General features: G+C 38.7%; 1 protein-coding gene across 1 annotated transcript in view; it reads left to right on the top strand.

Moving 5' to 3' along the window:
• The window catches only part of SRFBP1 (serum response factor binding protein 1), a 63,200-nt gene that overhangs the window by 5,304 nt on the left and 36,496 nt on the right, over window positions 1-21,400 (top strand). Inside the window, exons 2-3 of the mRNA XM_062189269.1 lie at window positions 9,466-9,554; window positions 10,901-10,973. Of these exons, the coding sequence (XP_062045253.1) occupies window positions 9,466-9,554; window positions 10,901-10,973 (162 nt within the window). The remainder of the gene's footprint in view (window positions 1-9,465; window positions 9,555-10,900; window positions 10,974-21,400) is intronic.

The following is a 21,400-nucleotide window of genomic DNA, read 5'->3' as shown; positions in this document are numbered from 1 at the left end:
ACAGCGCCGGCATACATAGTACTTTTAAAACATGTTTTCATGTACCTGAAAGTCAGAGAAACAGAAGTATCTTCTACACACTGGTTCATTCCCTAGATGCTTACAACAGCCAAGTCTGGGCCAGGCTGAAGCTTAGAACTCAGAACTGCATCAGGGCTCCTGCCTGTATGACCAGGCCCAATCCCTTAGGTCATCATCTGCTACCTCCCAGCATGCATTAGCAGGAAGATGGATCAGAACTGGAGCAGCTGGGACTCAGGCAGGCAGTGCAGTATGGGATGCAAGCATCCATGTGGCAACTTAACTTGCTGCAGCACTTTGCCCACCCCTTCTTAATATTTTCTGAAACAGTAGATCAGGGTCTGTCCACAAAAGAACCAGTTTGGTTATTGAACTGTTCTGGGAAGTTTGGCTAGGTGGCAGCATATGCTCAGTAATGGTTAAGTTATATATAATCATGAAGCATTCTAGACTTTGTAAATTGTAGCTGACCAGAAATAAAATGTTTTATTACCACTCACATGGCCAAGTTTGATTCCTCTTTGCAAAGCCATAGTTAATTTGTGAATTATGAAATATTATAAACATTTGGAAAATAATTAACAAATGTTCTTGTAATATACTTCCTATATTTAGCAAATGTGGTTGTTTTTAAAAAGAGATATATTTTTATTCATTTGAAAGGCAGAGTTAACAGAGGTAGAGACAGAGAGAGGTCCTCCGTCCTTGGACTCACTCCACAGATGGCTGCAATGACCCGGGCTGGGCCAGGCAGAAGCCAGGAACCAGGAGCTTCCTCCAAAACTCCCACGTGGATGCAGGGCCCAAGCACCCAGGCCATCCTCTGTTCTCCCAAGTGCACCAGCAGGGAGCTGGAACGGAAGTGGAGCAGCTGAGACATGGGATATGGGCACCGTGGGCTGGGGCCCTAACCCACTGGGCCACAGTGCTGGCCCCAGCAAGTGTGTTTGCCATTTGTAATGTTTACTCCCATCCACCTTTAAGTCCACCTGTTATTCTGTTAATCTTTGCTTATGTTCTGTCATATGTATCATTCTGTTTTTTCACCAAATATTTTCAAGGTTTATATATGCAGATATATGTGTATACATGTATATATAGTACACATATAATGTTTGGTCTCTTACACAACATTTTATATGAATGCTGCAATGAACAATCTTGTGCATGCCCTGTATTCTGGGTAAATTCTGGGTAAATTCCTAGGAGTTTTGTTAGACTTTGCTCAATTTTTTCTCCAAAAGGAGCATGCTAATTTGCATTTCCATCAGCAATGTATAAATGAGTGCTGATTCCTCTCAGCTTCCTGAACAGAATATGTTGTCATTTTTTTGTATGTGTATTTGCCAGTGAGATAGATGAATAATTATTCTAACACAGAGATAAACAGATTTTTCTTCGAACAACAAGTATTGGTTACATACTAATTCAAATACATGACCAAGTCAGTATTTTTACAATAGACAGTTGCTTTTTTTTTAAGATTTATTTTTATGTATTTGAAAATCAGAGTTATAGAGAGACAGAGAGAGAAATATTGATTCCATCTGCTGGTTCACTCCCCAAATGGCCACAACGGCTAAACCTGGGCCAGACCAAAACCTTAAGCCAAGAGCTTCTTCCAGGTCTCCCTCCTGAGTGCAGAGGCCCAGGAAGCTGGACCAGAAGTGGAGAATCCAGGACTCAGACTGGTGCCCATGTGGGATGCCAGCATCACAGGTGGTGCCCTTACCCGCTGTGCCACAACACAGGCCCCAGCAGTTGCTGTTTGAGTGGCAAGCAAATAACTAGCCAAGAGTCAAGTCAAAGTAGCATTTAATTTTGTTAGTGGTTGACTGCTGTCCGCTACTAGCTTTGTGTATCTCACACTTGCTATTATTATCACCTCACAATTATAACTCAGTCTCTCAGAAACATATTCACGTTAAACATAAACTTGAGACTTCGAAAGTAAGAACGCTAATTATTTAGAAATATATAATGTAGAAAGTAATGTTCACATTGTAAAACCTTATTTTCCTGTCTGCTCATCATATTGGATGCTTGGAATATGGAACTCCTTTGGAGTTTTAGTTACATGATCCAGTGCTGGGCTGTGCTGCATCTATCCCTGTGATTTATGATCGTATTTTTATATCGTTTATCCAAGAGGTGATCCAGGTTGCCTTATTGACTCTGTTCAGATTTGCCAGAATTATTTGAGGGCTTCTGTATGCCTAAATTCTAGGTGACACCTAATTGACAGCATTTATGAGAAGCTACTTTAAATAGTTTAGGGGTCTGGCACTGTGGTACAGCAGGTTAAGCTGCCGCTTGCAGCGCTAACATCCCATATGAGCACCAGTTTGATTCCCAGCTACTCTACTTCTGATTTAGCTGCCTGCTAATGTACCTGGGGATGCAGCAGAAGATGGCCCAAGTCTCTGGGCCCCTGTCATCTACCTGGAAGACCCAGAAGAAGCTCCTTGCTCCCTGGTTTTACCCACTATGCCACAGTACCAGCCCCATACACTAAACTTTTAATTCCAGTTTCCATGAATTTTTTGAAATACCCTCATATATCCTCTTTGTATAAGTCAGCAAGTCTTCTACATCAGCTCTTACAAATGATCTTAATCCCATTCTTGTGCTGTTTGGATTTATCATTCTTGGTAGTGAAGAACCTGCAGATATTTCCTTCAATTTCTGTATTCAAACTCTTTTCTGCTACTTCCCTTCCTTTTTATTTCTTGTCTGTCAGCATATTTCATTTCCTTTATTATGCCTCTGTTTCCTCCTTTTTCAATTTAGCCTCTTTACTTTCTCCTCAAACAACATCATCCCCCTTTAATACTTCTAGCAATGAAAATTCTGTTTGCTTTAGGATGGAGAATTTACCAAAATGTATTGCCTTTAAGCACTGCAGTGTGTTTCCAACAGTACTGGATGTTTTAGGCCTATTTGTTGACTTCTGGCTTGTCTGTCACCTATCTTCATAATTTAGGGTGGAAAAATGAATTGACAACCTTTTAAATTCTAGCTAAAAGGCTACTGGTCATCAGCTTTACGAAAACAAAACTGAAAGTTTGGCATACTTAATTGTAAGAAAATTAAAATTTTAATGTCATTCTTACAGGATGTAAATATACTTTCTTTATACATTGAACTTTTCAAATTTTAATACTGTCTGGACATAAATATTGAGAAAGTTAATGTTAGGAAAGTATATTTTGATATTGGCATAAATCTCAGTGTATCAGGCATTCTTTTTGCTTTTGGAATTTCCTTATCCAGTAATGACAAACATAAGACTTCTTAGGTTGGAACTTTAAAATTGGAGACTAACTTTCCCATGATTGGAATGTAACCAAAGTCCAACTTTCTTCACTGTAATTTATTAGTTCATTTTGGTTAACAGTGGTTAGTATATGATATGTTGCCACCTCCTACACCTGCAAAATTCAGCAGTTAGAAACATTTGTTAATATATCTTAAAGTATAATATAGCACTTGCTATTAGCTTATTTTATGACTGATTTTTAAAACTATAACAAGCCTATTATAGTTCTGCTTATAAATTGTAGCGGTTTTGTTCACTTAACTCTTGTTAAAATGGCTTTTCATTTATGGAAAGTATTTTTTTTCTCAATGGATCTAACTTTTTTTTTTTAACTTTTATTTAATGAATATAAATTTCCAAAGTACAGCTTATGGATTACAGTGCCCCCCCCCCATAATTTCCCTCCCACCCGCAACCCTCCCCTTTCCCACTCCCTCTCCCCTTCCATTCACATCAAGATTCATTTTCAATTCTCTTTATATACAGAAGATCAGTTTAGTATATATTAAGCAAAGATTTCAACAGTTTGCACTCACATAGAAACACAAAGTGAAAAAAACTGTTTGAGTACTAGTTATAGCATTAAATCACAATGTACAGCACATTAAGAACAGAGATCCTACATGGGGAGTAAGTGCACAGTGACTCCTGTTGTTGACTTAACAGATTGACAGTCTTGTTTATGGCATCAGTAATCTCCCTAGGCTCCAGTCATGAGTTGCCAAGGCTATGGAAGCCTTTTGAGTTCACCAACTCTTATCATATTTAGACAAGGTCATAGTCAAAGTGGAAGTTCTCTCCTCCCTTCAGAGAAAGGTACCTCCTTCTTTGATGGCCCATTCTTTCCACTGGGATCTTTCCGCAGAGATCTTTCATTTAGGTTTTGTCTTTCTGTTTTGTTTTGTTTTGTTTTTGCCAGAGTGTCTTGGCTTTCTATGCCTGAAATACTCTCATGGGCTTTTCAGCCAGATCTGAATGCCTTAAGGGCTGATTCTGAGGCCAGAGTGCTGTTTAGGACATCTGCCATTCTGTGAGTCTGCTGTGTATCCCGCTTCCCATGTTGGATCGTTCTCTCCCTTTTTGATTCTATCAGTTAGTATTTTCAGACACTAGTCTTGTTTATGTGATCCCTTTGATTCTTCATCCTATCATTATGATCAATTGTGAACAGAAATTGATCAGTTGGACTAGTGAGATGGCATTGGTACATGCCACCTTGATGGGATTGAATTGGAATCCCCTGGTATGTTTGTAACTCTACCGTTTGGGGCAAGTCAGCTTGAGCATGTCCCAAATTGTACATCCCTTCCCTCTCTTATTCCCACTCTTATATTTAACAGGGATCACTTTTCAGTTAAGTTTCAACACTTAAGAATAACTGTGTATTAATTACAGAATTAAACCAATAGTGTTAAGTAGAACAGACAAAAAAAATACTAAGAGGGATAACGTATTAAGTTGTTCATCAACAGTCAGGGCAAGGGCTGATCAAGTAACCGTTTCTCATAGTGTCCATTTCATTTTAACAGGTTTCCTTTTTGGTGCTTGGTTAGTTGTCACCGATCAGGGAGAACATATGATATTTGTCCCTTTGGGACTGGCTTATTTCACTCAGTATAATGTTTTCCAGATTCCTCCTAAATGGATCTAACTTTAAAACAAATTCCAAAATTCCTAATGTGTCTAGTGGGAAAGAACCTGATTAACTCTGCATCTTTTAATACAGTATCCATTTAAAGTGGGGAATGAACAAGTCAGTATTGCTTGATGATATTTCTAGTCATTTATTTAACAAGTATTTACTGAACACATAACTGTCTGCTATGTAGTATCTTAGGTTTTGAAATGCAGTGCGAAGTAAAGCCAGATACTTGACCCTCGTGGAATTTACCTACTGACAAGATAAAGTAGGTATAATCACGGTAACAATAAAATTAAAACTCAGTAAGTCCTAGAGGCACTGGGGTAGTCATAATTGCTTATGATAAGAATATTTTTTTTAAGATTTATTTATTTGTAGAGGAGAGTGATAGGGGCAGGGGGCGGGTAACAAGAAAAAGGGAGAGATTTTTGGTTCACTCCACAATGGTTGTAAAGTCCAGGTTTGGTCCAGGCTAAAAAAGATCCCCGAGTCCCATCTGAGTCTTCCACGTGGGCGGCAGGGACCTGTGTACTTTGGCCATCATCCACTGCTTTCCCAGGCACATTAGCAGGGACCTAGATCTGAAGAGGAGCAGCCAGGGCTCCAACCAGCACTCCATGTGGGATGCCTGCATTTCATGCAGCAGCTTAGCTCACTGTGGCACAACGCCGGCCTCTATGATAGGGAATTTGTTACCATATCAGAGGGGCCACCAGAGACTCCTGAGGAATGAAAGTTGAGCCGAAATTAAGGTCAGCAGATGTAACAAGCTAACGTGGGAAGGCAGAACATCTCCTACCTGACGAGAGGGCAGGTGTGAATGCTTTATATAAATGTGAGCATGGTGAGGACTAAACTAAGACCCCATGTGGCCATCCCAAAAGCAGATGGAAACCACTGAAGAGAGTTAAGATAGGGCTTCAGAGCTTTGTGTTGGAAATTTTATTCACTGTATTGTGGGTAAATGCTTGCAGAAGGGCAAGAGTGGGTATAGAGAAACCAGTTAACAGTAATTCATCCAAGATTGCTAAGAGGCCAAAATGGGTCCCTGGGGAAGGAAGAAAAGACAAATGTTGGGACCAGCGCTGTGGCTTAGTAGGTAAAGCCATCATCTGAAATGCTGGCAGCCCATATGGGCACTGGTTTCAGTTCCTGCTGCCCCACTTCCAATCCAGCTAACTGCTATGGCCTGAGAAAGCAGTAGAAGGTGGTCCAAGTGTTTGGGGCCCTGTACCCACCCGAGAGACCTGAAGAACCTCCTGGCTTCAGATCAGCTCAGCTCCAGCCTTTGCAGCCATTTGAGGAGTGAACCATTAGATGGAAGATCTCTCTCCCTCCCCCTCTACCTTCTCCTCCCCTCCCCCTCTCTGTAACTCTGCCTTTCAAATTAATAAATTTTTTAAAAAATGTTAGTTTGAAAGATAATTAGGAGGTAAAATTAAGATTTAAAGATTCATTGTGAGATATTTAAGAGAGTTATCTAAAGCTTCAGATTCAGGTGATGAACATGGGTTTAGCCATGAATTTGAGGTGATTGTGCACACACTCTAAAAGAAATGGTAAACAAACTACTTGCATATTTAGGGCTGGATCTGAAAGGAGAGATTTTAGCTAAAGGTAAAAATGTTTTGAGTCATTTTTATTTAGTTGGCAAATTAAAACAATCTGCACACATAAGATCACTTAAGACTAAAAGGCATTTATTGTTAAATGAATTCAGGGGGGCCAGCTGTGGAGCAGTGGGTTAACGCCCTGGCCTGAAGCGCCTGCATCCTACATGGGCTCCAATTCTAGTCCCAACTGCTCCTCCTCTGATCCAGCTTTCTGCTATGGCCTGGGAAGGCAGTACAAGATGGCCCAAGTCCTTGGGCCCCTGCACCCTCGTGGGAGACCTGGAAGAAGCTCCTGGCTCCTGGCCTCGGATCAGCGCGGCTCTGGCCATTGCAGCCAATTGGGGAGTGAACCAGCGGATGGAAGACCTCTTTCACGCTCTTTCTCTCTCAGCCTCTCCTTCTCTCTCTGTGTGTAACTCTTTCAAGTCAATAAATAAATCTTTTTAAAAAATGAATTCAGGGACTGCTCCATGAATTCATCAACATTTTAAAGCTGGGTAGAAGTCGTTGAATCTTAAGACAGGATGATGGCTAAAGAGGAAAACCAGGAGGCTGTTCCAGCATGGAAACCAAAGAGGAGTGTGTTTCAAGGAAGAAGTGGTTAGCAGTATAAAATGCTGCTAAGGTTTCAGGTAAAATAAAATCTTAAAGAAAAAATCCTTACTGGATTCAAGGATTTTGGGGAAGCCACTGGTGTCCTTAGTGACAGCTTGTAGTGAACTAATGAGAATGAAGTCCAGCTGGAATTGTGTGAGATGCAGAAATGGAAATAGTGAATTTAGGCATCTCTTTCTAAAAGCTTGATTCTGAGGACTGTAGCACAGAGGGTCCTCGTATCGCACTATGTAGTGAGGGTGCTTTCATTTGTCTTTGGTGAAAATGACTCAAGCATGTTTAGAAATCGGTGGGAAATAAATGCGTTTGAGAGAGAGGTGAATATTGATGCTGAGGTAGAAAGATGATCTTGGTAATGTTCTGAGAAGGAAGAAGAGGAGGTGTCCCTAACCTCAGGTGTGTGTAGAAGTGTTTCTTACACTGTAACCTTTCTGATAGAGAGTGGACGATACAAGTAAATCTGCACTCGCAATATCAAAAGATGATGGTTCCCAGCTGATGTTTATTTTCTCCATGAAACTGGACTAGAGAGGAGGTGAAGCAGACAAAAGTTTAGCATAGTGGGCAAAAGTTTTAAATAACCATTGTAAATTGATGGACAAAACATGATAGGATTTCTGGGAGGAGTGGATTTCCATTGGAGGTTAAATATGTTGAGTTTATAGTACATGGAATGTTTTGAGGATCCCTTGGCTGTTGGAGGCATGGTCGTAAAGAACTAGCAATGTTCTTTTGATTCAGTATTAAGGTTTTACTGACCAAGGGATAAAAGTTTAAGGTATTGGTAGTTGTTGATTATTTACCTAAATTGGATAGGAGAAAAACTAAAAAGAAGAGGACAGATCATTGAAGAAATAGGATAGGCATCAGTGGACTGGTGGGCCTGATGAAGTCAAGCTGGTCGGAGAGGCTGTGATCACAGAGTGGAATATTTGAATTAATGGTTTTAGAAATGGAATTTCTTATGAGTGATGACAAGGTCGACAGTGTGACGATGGAAGTGAGTGGCTGAGAGGGAACAGATGAGGTCACTAGAAAAGAAGTCAAGAAGTGATGATATAATATTGAATGGATTATCCAAGTAGACATGGAAGCCATCCAGAATGATGGAGAGAACTCACGATGGAAAGAAAATGTAAGCTGGTGGCTAATATCTTCAGCGAAAAAGGAGGTGGATGATATTAAGGTGAATTATATTAAAGAAGGAAGAAAATGTGTTACAGCCAAATTCAAGAGCCTTGAAAAAACAGGATGATGTTGCTATTGTTATTGTTTAGCAAGAAGAATTCCAGGCACTCTTATAAACATAGAGAACACCATATAAATGCAGTATTTTAAGTCCCCTAATCCGTGGGAGCTCACAAGCTATAGAAAGAAACAAAGAAAAAGGCAGCCACATTACCAATTAGTGACAACAGAATAAGATAGATACTTTAATAACAAACTGTAAGTATAAGAAACACTAAATTGGAACTGAATTTTGTATAGTCCCTAGAGTGGAGAGGGAAAGAAGGACATCCCAGAACTAATTATATTATGTATGACTCCTAACCATGATAGACAAAACAAACTCAGTGATGACATGGCATTGTACTGAATACTGTACTGTTGCAACAGGTCGTTCTTTATATCTAGATTATTTACATGTTTTGGCCTATAGCTCCATTTTATATTCTTTAGAGTTCTGCACTGTTCTCTAATAAGATAATTTAAAGTGAGTGTGTATGTCTCTGCAGTCACACATGTGCACAAATAATTATCCTAATGTTTGTAGATTTTTTTTGTTTTTTGAAATTAGGCTGGATGTAATTTATCAGAAACATTAAGTGCAGAGTGCTTCCTAAGTAAATGAAATTACTTTCACAAATTTCCTTTTGTCAATTCAAACACTCATTCAATAAATTATGTTTGACCATTAATGGCTCTTTGTAAGCAGCAAGGATATGAAGGTGAGTGTGACACTGTGATCTCAGGCGCTTCACAGTTTGTTATGTTGCAGCCCAGTGAGGTGTACATGTGCCAGGAAAATACCTGTTACTGGGAACGCTGTGGCTTTTTTAAAAACTCATAACTCCTCTCAAGCCCTCTGACACATTTTTAGACTGTTGACTTATTCTTTCACTGTTTATGGAAGAAGTTTTGAATTCATCAAACTGTGAATAAAGTATTAGTCTAAATCTATGATGTTCAGACTCATTATAAAGTTCTTGTTCTTCGATGTTGTACCTTTCTAATTCTGGCTTTATTTCTCGAAGGTTGTGAAGATGAGAAAAGAAGTGAAGAGAATCCGAGTGTTGGTTATCCGAAAACTTGTCAGGAGTGTTGGCAGGCTGAAGTCAAAAAAGTTAGTAATTTAAAGTAACTATCCTGTGACTAATAAAATGTCACAATTTGTTCTTATTCAGTATTTACAAAATCTGATGGTGGGATCTAGGAGAGTAATTAAATACCTTATTCACTGGGCACTTTGTGTTATATAGAAATGATCTGAGTGAGATAGAATGTGCTGTGTCAGCATGTCCTTTTATGGTTTGGACTGTATTCACCTAAGATATTTGATGATGAATTATACTGCTTTTTTTTTTCCAAATTCTCTATTTGGTCTTTTCAGAATGAAATTCCTTTGGGATTATTTATATTTTTTATGGTGTTGGAAGTTATTTTAAGATGTTGATATAGCTTTAAAAATCTAGTAATATCTCATCACTTAAGATTTTGTAGCACTTTTTTCATTGACTTGCTAAGTAACTTAAAGCATTCAATACCTTTTGGAAGTATTTATTTATCAGACTATTGTGTTCCATGTAAATTTTTGAAAAAAGATAGTATTTTTGTATTGTCAGCATCAGTAGTATTAGTGGAAAAGATTTTTTTTTTATTTGACAGAGTCAGACAGTGAGAGAGAGAGAAGCAGAGAGAAAGGTCTTTCTTCCGTTGGTACACTCCCCAAATGGCTGATCCGAAGCCAGGAGCCAGGTGCTTCCTCCTGGTCTCCCATGCGGGTGCAGGACCCAAGGACTTGGGCCATCTTGTACTGCCTTCCCAGGCCGCAGAGAGCTGGACTGGAAGTGGAGCAACCGGGACTAGACCCCAGCGCCCATATGGGATGCCGGTGCCTCAGGCAGAGGATTAACCAAGTGAGCCACGGTGCCGGCCCCCCATGGAAAAGTTTTTTATTTATAGTTCTTAGCATTTAAGAATGGATATTTTAGAAAATTTTTAAATGTGTTTTGTTTCTTATTAATTTCCTGTCACTTCATAAATGTTTTGAAAGATAGCCCCTTTCTGTGATATAATCAGATATTTAACATCCTCAGAGAGCAAATTTTCATTTAGTGAGATATCCATGCAACTTTTAATTGTGCTTGTGAAGCTTATGTTATATGAAATACAGTGTATGATTCATTGAGAAAAAGTGTTGCTGACCTTCCCATTAAGGGGTTAGGGAACACAGAATTTTAGTGCTAATAGCCATTAGTGCAGTGCCAGCTAAATGCTTACCTTTTGCAGTTTCAGGCAGCTGGATTTGTTTTGGAAATCGAGGTGCAGTTACAGTGGGGTGCAGTATGGTGGGGTGCTTGTTCTTTAGACATTTACTATACATTTCTAAATGAGATGAAAACCTTCATTACAATTGGAGTCTAAAATTGATACTTTGCCCACCTACATATTGTAATGTATTTCCTGCAGGGGTAGCGAAGATGCACTCTTGAAAAACCAAAGACGAGCACAGCGATTGCTTGAAGAAATCCATGCCATGAAAGTAAGGATTCCGTGTGGGTGTGTCTGCCTGTGTGTGTATGTTATTACTTACTTGAATATTCCTGAGAGCTGCCCATGACTGGTAAAGAATGTAGGAAGCATGCTTAGAAAATTGTAATATGGTTAAGCTTGCTTTTTTTCCATGTTTTTAACTGAACTTCTTAAAGTGCTAGACCAATTTAAGTTAAAACTCTGCCAAGCTAAACTCATCTATGTTTAATAACGCCTCATGCCTAAGGCTTTTATTTTTACTGTAACTTTAGGCATGAAGTCTAAATTAAGTTCAAGAATTAAGATGTTCACGTTATTTGGGAATGTGGATGGGGTGATATTGGTGGCTGACATCATGCTTTGCCTATTGCCAACTCAATAAATTTTTATGTGGTGGTGTCAGCATTTTATTCAGTTCTGTAGTAACTTAAAATAAAACAAAATTAGTGTTGCACCAACAAGATCCAAATTTTTTCTTTTCTTCAGCCAGACTCTTCACTAGCATAATTTTTAGGTCTTCTCACTGCTGTTACTTTGTGGAAACTTTCATTTACCAAATGACATACCATTAAACGTCTGGAAGACTGTTTTATTGCAGAACTTAAAAACAACATTTGGTACCAGCAATTATCTTAAATGCAGGGTCATTTTGCACATATGTTTGACTATTATGTTTTGGTATAACTTCCAAGTTTGGAGTTAGATAAAAGAAGAGAATTCTCTGACAATTTTAATTGAACTAGATTATCAAAGCTTCTCATCCTAGTTTCTAACTTTTACAGGAAGTTGATAAAGTGATTGACAGGACAAAGTTATCTCAGTTGATTTGAATGAAAATAGATGAAGGACATGCCCTTTGGATGTGGAATGTGTTTTATATTTGTTCCTTCTGTTTGTCTCACCTCCTCTGTTAAGACTCCAAAGTTCATGTACTGCTACTGATGCATCTTTTGTATTCTCAAAATTATAATCTCCCTTTTATCCAGTCATTCATGAAGAAAAAAATGCTGTATATTTGCTTTTTCATTGTTACTTGTTTCCCTTTTGCTAGCATATTTAGAATTTTTAATGTAACTTTTTCCCCATGATATTCCTATGAGAAATCATATCTTAAGAGACTTTTGCTTAGAAGATAGCATTAGTTATTTTCATCTCTTTCACTTTCTCTTAACCAAGATCCTTAAGGAATTATAATACCTAGCTAGATTTTTCCCTATAATTGTTCGGAGTCATTTTTCTATTAACATTATTCAGAGACCATGAGCTACTATGTAATTGCCGGTTTTATTTTAACAATGGAAAGAATGCAGTGTATCTAATAAGCTTATATGTAGTTTGTGAAGAGTTTGAGCATAAAAGGTACTCATTAATCTTTGAAATACTTCCCTTTTGTAACTCTCAATAACAAATTTGATTTAGTAAATTAGCAAGGCCTGTTCGAGCTATATGTAAAGCATGTTTTCTGTTCTTAATGAGCAAAAGGAAATCACATTTAATGATTAAAGTTCATATGCTTGTAAGATTATTGTGCCACTAGCCTAGTTTCTTTGTTTTGTTTTGTTTTGTTTTTTGGTTTGTGTTTTTTTGCTTGTATACTTTTCCCTATGATTATAGAAGGCCGCTGTGGAATTATTGCCTCAGAGAAAGCCAAAATATATAGTCTGAATATTCTTTGAATTCATAAAATATATAGTATATGTGTTCCTTGAATTTGTGACAGTGGTTACAGTCGTCTAGGTTGGGTAGTATGACTTCAGCGTCTTTTGTAATCTCATTTAAAGCAGAATTAAATTTAAATATAAAAACCAGAATATAAAGGGAACTAGGAAGACTGTATGTTTACTTTTCTTAAGTGTCAAATTTCATTCCAAATCGGTTTGTTTTTTTCCCCCACAAAATTGCTTTTTTGCTAAAAGAAGTAAATATACATAGCATTACTCTTAACTGAAAGGTTATTTACCATTGTTTATCATATACGTGGGAGTATCAAAGAAATAGTTACAAAACAGTCGACTGACAGTCTTAATTAAATTTGGAGAAAAAGCTCTACTTATTCATTTTTTCTCTGGAGGAATTTTTCCTTTGGCTCATATACCACTGGATTTTTATAGTCTTATTCATGACATACTGTCCTATACTTGCTGTCTATGATAATAGGGTATTTTGTTACAAGATGACATGAAGAAAACCTGAGATATTTTTAGAAATGAGAGTTTGTTTTTCCTGGCCAAGAAAGAAAAATGACCTGATCTTTATGATACTATAAAATCGTGGGTTCTAATTTTATAGACTGTGATGTATGAATCCCAAGTCTTTGATGCCTTTAGTATTCCTAGTTGTAACTTTGATATTAATATAAATGCTGGTTTCTGACACAATTTATTTCTCTTTGAAAGCTAAATAATTTATCAGCATTTGCAGATTCCTAAGTTATTTAGCTGGAGAGATTATAAAATTAAAGCACACACTGAAATGACTCAAAATGTGGAAGAATTTCCTTCCTCCATATTGAAGGTAATAAGTAGCTTTTACTGAGCCTTTACTGTGGGTCAGATACCATATTCTGTGTTTAAACTCACATTCTCGTGAGCTGAATATCCTCATTATCCCTTCTTATAGAATAGGAAACTGAAAATTAGGGAAGTTAAGCAGCTTGCCCAAGGACAGTTAAGTGGTGACTCCTGAGCTGAACATAGAGCTAATGGTGTTAGCTCTTTACGGTCCTGCCTCAGTAAGATGAGATTCACTCTTCTGCAGACTGGATGAGATCATTTAGCAGGCATGATACCGGCCCTCTAGAGGAAACATGGCCAAAGATGTGTGACTTGCTCTCTGATCCTTTAATTCCTCATAGCTAAGCATAGTTACCTGTGTCTCTTTCTTCTTTTTACCTCTTCCTCCCTCAGGATGTTAATTCTCCCTGTGTTGAGTTGTCTTAGGCACTGAGAATGTGGGACCTTGCTCTGCTGGTTCTCTTCATTCCCTGTTTTAAAACTCTTTATCCTCTAGTCAGCTGTTAGGATCACTCTGTCTTATGGTCTTCATAGCCTGTCTATAAGTGGTTGCCAGTTGTGGATTAAAAATAGGAAAAGTAGAATATATTATGATCTGAGAAGGTATAATGTAAAATCAGGCAAACTAGGACATCATCAAAATAATACAACTCTATCAAATCATCTGAACTCGGCACAACTCTGTAGGGAGAATCCTGTTTCAACCACAGATCCACAGGTGTTCTGGGCCACATACTCCCTTTGGGTGGGAGGTTTGTCTTCCTCTATGTTCCGATATTATTCAGAATGTTTTTAATATTTCAGTTTATATATGCTTTTTAAAATTTACTGAAGAGTGTGTGTTATGCATAATTTCACATTCTGTGATTTGGCTAAGTTTTTATCTGTGAATGCTTGAAAAGAAAATCTCCATAGGATTAATAAAAGATGTGTTATTATATCCTTTAAGGATACTGTGTTAATTAGCTGTGTCAAATTAACATTTCATTCACTTACTCTACCAAGTAGTTGTGTTAAATGTATTATTAATCTTTAACTATAATGGTTTCTGACAGTTTTTTATTTGTGAATCAATGCAAAGGATCGTATTTTCAAGTCAGACTGATGGTGATACCTGGAATGCTGCTTTATTAATAATTGGAAAGGTACAAGCAGTCAGAAAGCACAGATGCATCAGGTTGATATCTGGGACTCTGTGATTCCCCAGCCTACCCTTTCCACATCAGACATGTAGTTGTGGCCCAGAGAGCTTCCAGATGAAGAAGTCTGGTTCTTACTGCATGGCGGGGGAGTGTTTAGCTTTTCAAACTCTCCATCCCATAGCTCTAGGTTTGGTCCCTTACTTGCTGATGTCTGGAGTGCCGTGCTTCATAAATCCCTAGATTCGCAGGGTGCTGTGTGCCTGCCTCTCAGGGCGTCTACTAGGGGCATACTTCAGCTCAGGCCCTTTGCCCTCACAGACATCCCGAGGCCGACTGCCAGGAGGGCACTGGTGGGCCTGTTGGCGAGCGGGTTAGACTGCATCACCTCCCTTGCCCCGGGGCCCCTTCTGGCTCCTTCAGCTCCCGGAAGGCTACCTGAACCCTTCCTTCCTAGATCTGTAACAATCTTTTACCTTCCCCCCCTTTTTTTTAAGTTTCATAAACTTTAATAATACTGCATTTATGTTTTTCCTACAAATGTTTTGGGAAGTATTGCAGACCTGTAGAAAAGCTGTAATATAAAAATAAAGATATATTGTGTCACCGTGATGCCGACTCTCAGTCACTTGGACGAAATGGTGCCCTTGGATTTCTCCATTGTTGAGGTACCTTTTGCCATTTGTAATTATTTAGAATCTGTGAAAAGATTCTTTGAGAAGACTGAGCATCCTGTGGTCTTTCACACAGTGATTGATGTTCCACTAAGACATTCTTGCTCTGTTTCCCTGCAGGAATTATTTTTTTGGTGAGACTCTCATTGATTAAGAGGAATTTTATTTTTTAAGCATCATTGAAATAGGTGATGATAGCCATTTTTTGCCCATGGAGAAGACAAAGGTTCTTTTTCCATTGTTTCTCATATGTTGGGTAACTTTGGATCGTACCCTGGTCTTTGTGAAGACTGAGTTGTACATATTCTGGATGTGGTAAATTTTCTCTAGAAAAAGGTTTTTTTTTTTTTTTTTTTCCATTAGTTTTCTTGGCTAGGCTTTAAATCCGTCTCAGTTGACGTCCTTTGTCTTTTGGTAAGGTGCTGTGAACCTGTTCCTTGCAGGAGCGCTTCGGGTCTAGAGCTCCCCACCCTGCTTCCTCTGGGTGTCCCCTGCTCGCTCAGGGGACAGGGTATCCTGGTCTCAGCCTTCCAGCACCTCTGCCACTGCTCCTGACCATCGCTGTTGGCCTCAGGCTAAACTCGGAAGAGCTGGTGGAAGCTTGTGTAGCTTTCCATCGTCCTCACTCCTTTGAGCTTGTGCTCCCCTCACAGTTTCTGTGCTTCCGTTTCATCTCCAGGGCCCTCAGACAGGGCTTTTTTGTAGTGTGACCCTCTTTGATGGTTTTCAGTTGAGAAGTGAGTAATCGTGTTACCTGTTAGTCTCTGAGTGCAAGGGCCCAGAGTCACTGTAAAACTTCAGTCTAAGGGAAATGAAAAAGAAACAAAAGACAGTAAAAAACTATAACCAGTTCTGAGAACAAGAAGAATGGCATCTGGAATCCAAGTGAAGAAACAGTTTCAAGAAGAGGGTGGTGAATTGAGGTGGTGGTGGTGTTTGCCAAATTGGCGATTTTATTCCCAAAGTGTAAACCCACTATTAGAGCATGGTTATGGATAAATCTATCAACTTAAAGTTTTTCTGTGGTCTAGATTGCTTTGCAGAATGATACTTCTAAAATCAAAATAGTTTTTGTTGTAGCTCATGTGTCTAAGCATGTCAGACATGCTTTTTCTCCTTTTTCCTCTCTAACCCTGTTTCTTACCTGTAAAAAAAAAGATGCTTAACTGTGTCTTTAAGGGCTGCAGTTGTTTCCAGAGCTATGTTGCCTTCCTGTCAGCCTGAAACATGGCTCATAAGGCCCTTTGTGATTTCTCCTCTAGCTTCCTGTTCCTTGTGCCTGTTTCTTCTACATGTGCTACACGTTTATGTTCATTACACTGGCTTCAAACATAGCAGTCTGTTTCATGCTTTTCTTTTAAACTTAGTACATCTTTCCTACCTGAATGAATTCTTGCTTTTTTTCCCACCTAATTTCCCACCTAATTTCTTAAGTTTCTAACCTTTTCTTTGGTACCACCACTCTGACCTCAAAAGAAAACACCTATTCTCTACAGCTCATTTTCCCTGAGGTATTGTTGTTATCATATTGACTAGCACTTTGCTTGCATGTCACTCCTGCTTTTGAGAACTTTTTTTTTTTTTAAGTTTTATTTATTTATTTTAGAGGCAGAGTTACAGAGAGAAAGAGAGACACAAAGAGACAGAGTGAGAGATCTTCCTTCCACTGGTTCACTACCCATATGGTCCCAATGGCCCAGGGCTGAGCTAGGCTGAAGCAGGAGCCATAAGCTCCATCCAGGTCTCCCAGGTGGGTGGCAGGAGTCCAAGTACTTAGGCCATCATTCATTGCTTTCCCAGGTGCATTAGGAGGAAGCTAGTTTGCAAGTGGAGCAGCCAGGACATGAGCCAGCACTTACATGGAAGGCTGACTTCTAAGGTGGCTGCCTAACCTGCTCTGTCACAATGGGACCCCAAGAGAGTATTTTTTTTTTAAAGATATTTATTTATTTGAGAGGCAGAATTACAGAGAGAGGGAGAGACAGAGAAAAAGGTCTTTCGTCTGCTGGTTCACTCCCCCGATGACTGCAACAGCTAGAGCTGAGCTGATCTGAATCCAGGAGCCGGGAACTTCTTCCAGGTCTCCCACAGAGGTGCAGGTACCGAAACACTTGGGCCATATTCCACGGCTTTCCCAGACTGTAAGGAGATAGTTGGATTGGAACAGGAGCAGCCAAGACATGAACCAGCTCCCATCTGGGATGCTGGTGCTGTAGCTGGAAGCTTACCCTACTACGCCACAGCATTGTCCCAGAGAGAACTTTTATTTAACATAATGGATTGTTTTACTCAATTCACTGTCCCAACACTTAGCAGTGTGTCTGTACCGCCTGCCTACTTGGCTGTATGACTTTTAATGCAAAATTTTGTTGTAATGTTTACAATATTTAGATTTCTGAGGGTCTAGAGGTAAATGGGATACTACTGAAGTGTTACTAGGAAGAGTGTATGCTCAGAGAATTTTGTTTCTCAGTGTTTAGTATTTAAACTGTCAGGAACAGAAGAATAGAAAGGATCTTTATCATCCTGCCAGTGCCCAAAAGGTCATGTAACTTCTAATTTAATTTTAACAGGCAGAAATTTTCTTGCTTCTAATAGCAGAGCAAGATGCCTTGTTTTAATAGCCTTCTGTACTCAGCTTGTGACCTCTGAAAGGATAAACAGGAAATCTTAGTGGTATTTTTAAAGATCAGTATATAGTGCTGTCTTCACACTCAGGCAACAACATTTCAAAACAGATCATCACATTGAAATACCAGTTGGATTCGTGGCATGTGGCTTCTGAAGCTTCAAATCCAGATTTTGAATAGGTCTTGCTCTGGAACCTTCAGTGGTACTGCGTTTTTATTTGCAGGTGTCATGATTTTCATTCTTTACCATGTTGATAGATAGTTTATCAAGTCTAATATGGCCTTAAAATATTCTTGTAAATAAGAGTAGATTCGATAAACACATGGGTACTTCAAAAAGTGTGTGGACAAAGTTTAATGATGAATTTATATGGATTTCAAAATTCTTTGCATCAAAATAACCTTACCTTTTAAGTCATTTTTCCCACAGACTTTCTGAAGTACCCTTGTAAAAGTGGTATCCGTCTACTTTTCAGACCTGCTTGATTCTATTTGAAAACAGGACAGGATACAGGTCTTTGCTTGGCAAAAATGATGAAAATGCTATTACCATTTACTGAGTCATAATACACACCTAATTTTGGAGGAAAAAAAAACTGATTCTGGAGTAGCTTCATCTGGGCAAGCCTACTTCAAAGGCTACAGGGTGTGTAAACAAGATTTGGAAGTAGGAAGTAAGAAAGCTGTATCACAGGAGCTTTTTGCTCATAATATTTTTTACTTCTTTTTGTTTTGTTTTGATTTGATCTTGTGTGTGTGTGTGTGTTTTGTAATTCTGGAAATTTGAACTTTCAACCTTGGCAGGATATTTCCTAATAACTGTGCAAGTATCCAAAGCACTTTTCAGCTATTAATTCAAAAATTTTGGACAACCAATACTAGTATCATAATTCCAGTATGAAATAATGTGGTGCCTGAGAAAAGAGGTAGATATTACAACATATTTGTTGGAAACGCCACGGGAGACCAGGGGCCTAGGGAAAGCAGCAGTAAGATCAGTGAATCACTGGTCTTGCAAAATGCGATATTCTTTTATTTTTCAGCCGGATATTGTCTCAGTTGGGGATTCAAAGGAGACAAATTAGTTTCAAACATTTATTTTTGTTAACGAGCACATCTCACTTTGTTAGATTTCTGTTGCTAGTGGAAATAATGTATTTTTGCCTTTCTGTGTGTTAGAACTAATGTTAGTGTTTAGAATTACTATTTTGTGTTTGTGAGAGAAATTTAATTATGTTTACCTTCTTGAATAGAAGAATTTTATTCTGATTCTCTACCTATCAACCAAATTTTGTAAACTATGTAGTCTTCTAAGAGATAAAAAATGTTTCCAAAGAGGTCAATATCTTAAATTAATAATGCTTCTTAGCAGTTTACAATGAAATTGTATAGTTAGCTTTTATTCTCACATTTTTGTCTATAAAGACTAACCAAATCCTTCATTAGGTATTTCAATTTTTTGTATGAGTAGAGTAGGGAGGGTAAGCCTTACTTTTTTAAATTCCTGATGTCTGTACTCTCTTCTGTGGCCCGGGAGGGCAGTGGAGGATGCCCCAGGTCTTGGGCCCTTGGGAGACCAGGAGGAAGCACCTGGCTTCTGGCTTCAGATTGGCGCAGCGCGCCAGCCGTAGCGGCCATTTGGAGGGGATGAACCAACAGAAAAGGAGGATCTCTCTCTCTTTCTCTCTCTTACTATCTAACTCTGCCTGTCCAAAAAAAAAAAAAAAAAAATTCCTGATTTCTGTTGAAATTTGATATATTAAAATACAACTTGAAGATTTTGGTATACTTAACAGTTTTTCTTCTACTTATCACAATTTATTGATGTTTATTTATCTTTTTGTTACTAATAAATTTTGCAACCATAAGAGGCAAGATCAAAAAGATTAGAAATTTCCAGAACAGCTATTATAAATTGTATGTTGTATATTCAGGTGTATTCAGTATATTTTAATTTAAAGTCTATAGGTGGAAGCGAATACATTTCTCTTTTTGCTCACAATTAATACGCTCTTCTATTGGAAATGAGCCTCTGAGTCTTTCTATGGTACATACCACCATCCTGGTGTTATGATCTAAGACATGTTGGAACCAGATTTCAAAGAGTGGGGAACTCTGCGTTAGAATTGGAAGAATAAATATTCTTGTTGAGAACAGGTATTGCAGGTAAGTAGAGCACACCAAAAACTAGGCATACATGTGTGTAAGGGCATAGCATGATTGGGAAGTGCCCCTCACTGCTCTGTTTTTATTATACTGATGTTATTTCTTTATATGTCTTCCTTGTCTCAGTGCTCGGTGCATTAATTGTAGTACACAACAGAGACTCAGCATGCATTTTTCTCAGTGAATTAATGCCATAGCTGGAATATAGAATAAATAGAGAGTAAAGGGTCGAAGGTCATGGCTGAAATAGAAGGTGAGGCTATTTCTGAGCCATTTAGAAAATGTGGACATATCAAAAGATTTTTGAATAATCATTTGTTTTCTAGAAAGGAATGCAGTAGGCAGCATGGAAGATTGTAGTATCAGAGAGTACCTAGTTTGCACAGTTTTTAAAACAGGGTAAGTTATTATGGATGTTTTAAAATTTTTGAAGAGCAGGAGATTGCTTCGACTAAGTAATTACGGGCACTGAAAACTGGGCAGCTTAATCACCAATTTTGATGTTTCTAATTTACCTGTTTCCCTGATGTTCTTTAGTTGAATTCCAGTTAGATAGCAAGGCTTTTGATTAATGCAATAGACTTCACATCATCAAAGTACATATAATTTATAGCACAAGGTAGCTCATCTTCTCATGTGAGAGCATTGCTCATGTACAATTTTATGATTTCAATTATTAGTTACTGAGGCTCTGCTGTTTTTTGAGGGTGCTTCAAAATGTCCATTATAGAGTTAAATTAAAAGATTTGTATAGTGGTCCAAATCCATTTTCATGACCATGGGTATAGGGGAATCTTCGAAAAGTTGCTAAAAATGCATGTTATGCAGAAACTGCATAGATTTCAAGATTTCTTTTTTTTTTTTTTTTTTTTTGACAGGCAGAATGGATAGTGAGAGAGAGAGAGAGACAGAGAGAAAGGTCTTCCTTTTTGCCGTTGGTTCACCCTCCAATGGCCGCTGCGGCCGGCACATCTCACTGATCCGAAGCCAGGAGCCAGGTACTTCTCCTGGTCTCCCATGCGGGTGCAGGGCCCAAGGACTTGGGTCATCCTCCACTGCCTTCCCGGGCCATAGCAGAGAGCTGGCCTGGAAGAGGGGCAACCAGGATAGAATCCGGCGCCCCGACTGGGACTAGAACCCGGTGTGCTGGCACCGCAAGGCAGAGGATTAGCCTGTTAAGCCACGGCGCCGGCTAGATTTCAAGATTTCTTATACAAAGTAAAATTACCTTTGAATGCTGCTTTCCCACAGACTTCTTGGAGTACCGTCATGTTACCTCCAGTCTTCTTGGTGGCTCTGCAAGGGTCTGCTTAGC

This window comes from Lepus europaeus, chromosome 4 (assembly GCF_033115175.1).
Source record: "Lepus europaeus isolate LE1 chromosome 4, mLepTim1.pri, whole genome shotgun sequence".
Lineage (NCBI taxonomy): Eukaryota > Metazoa > Chordata > Mammalia > Lagomorpha > Leporidae > Lepus > Lepus europaeus.
Note: the sequence above shows the minus strand (reverse complement) of the source record. Positions and strands in the feature narration are given on the sequence as shown.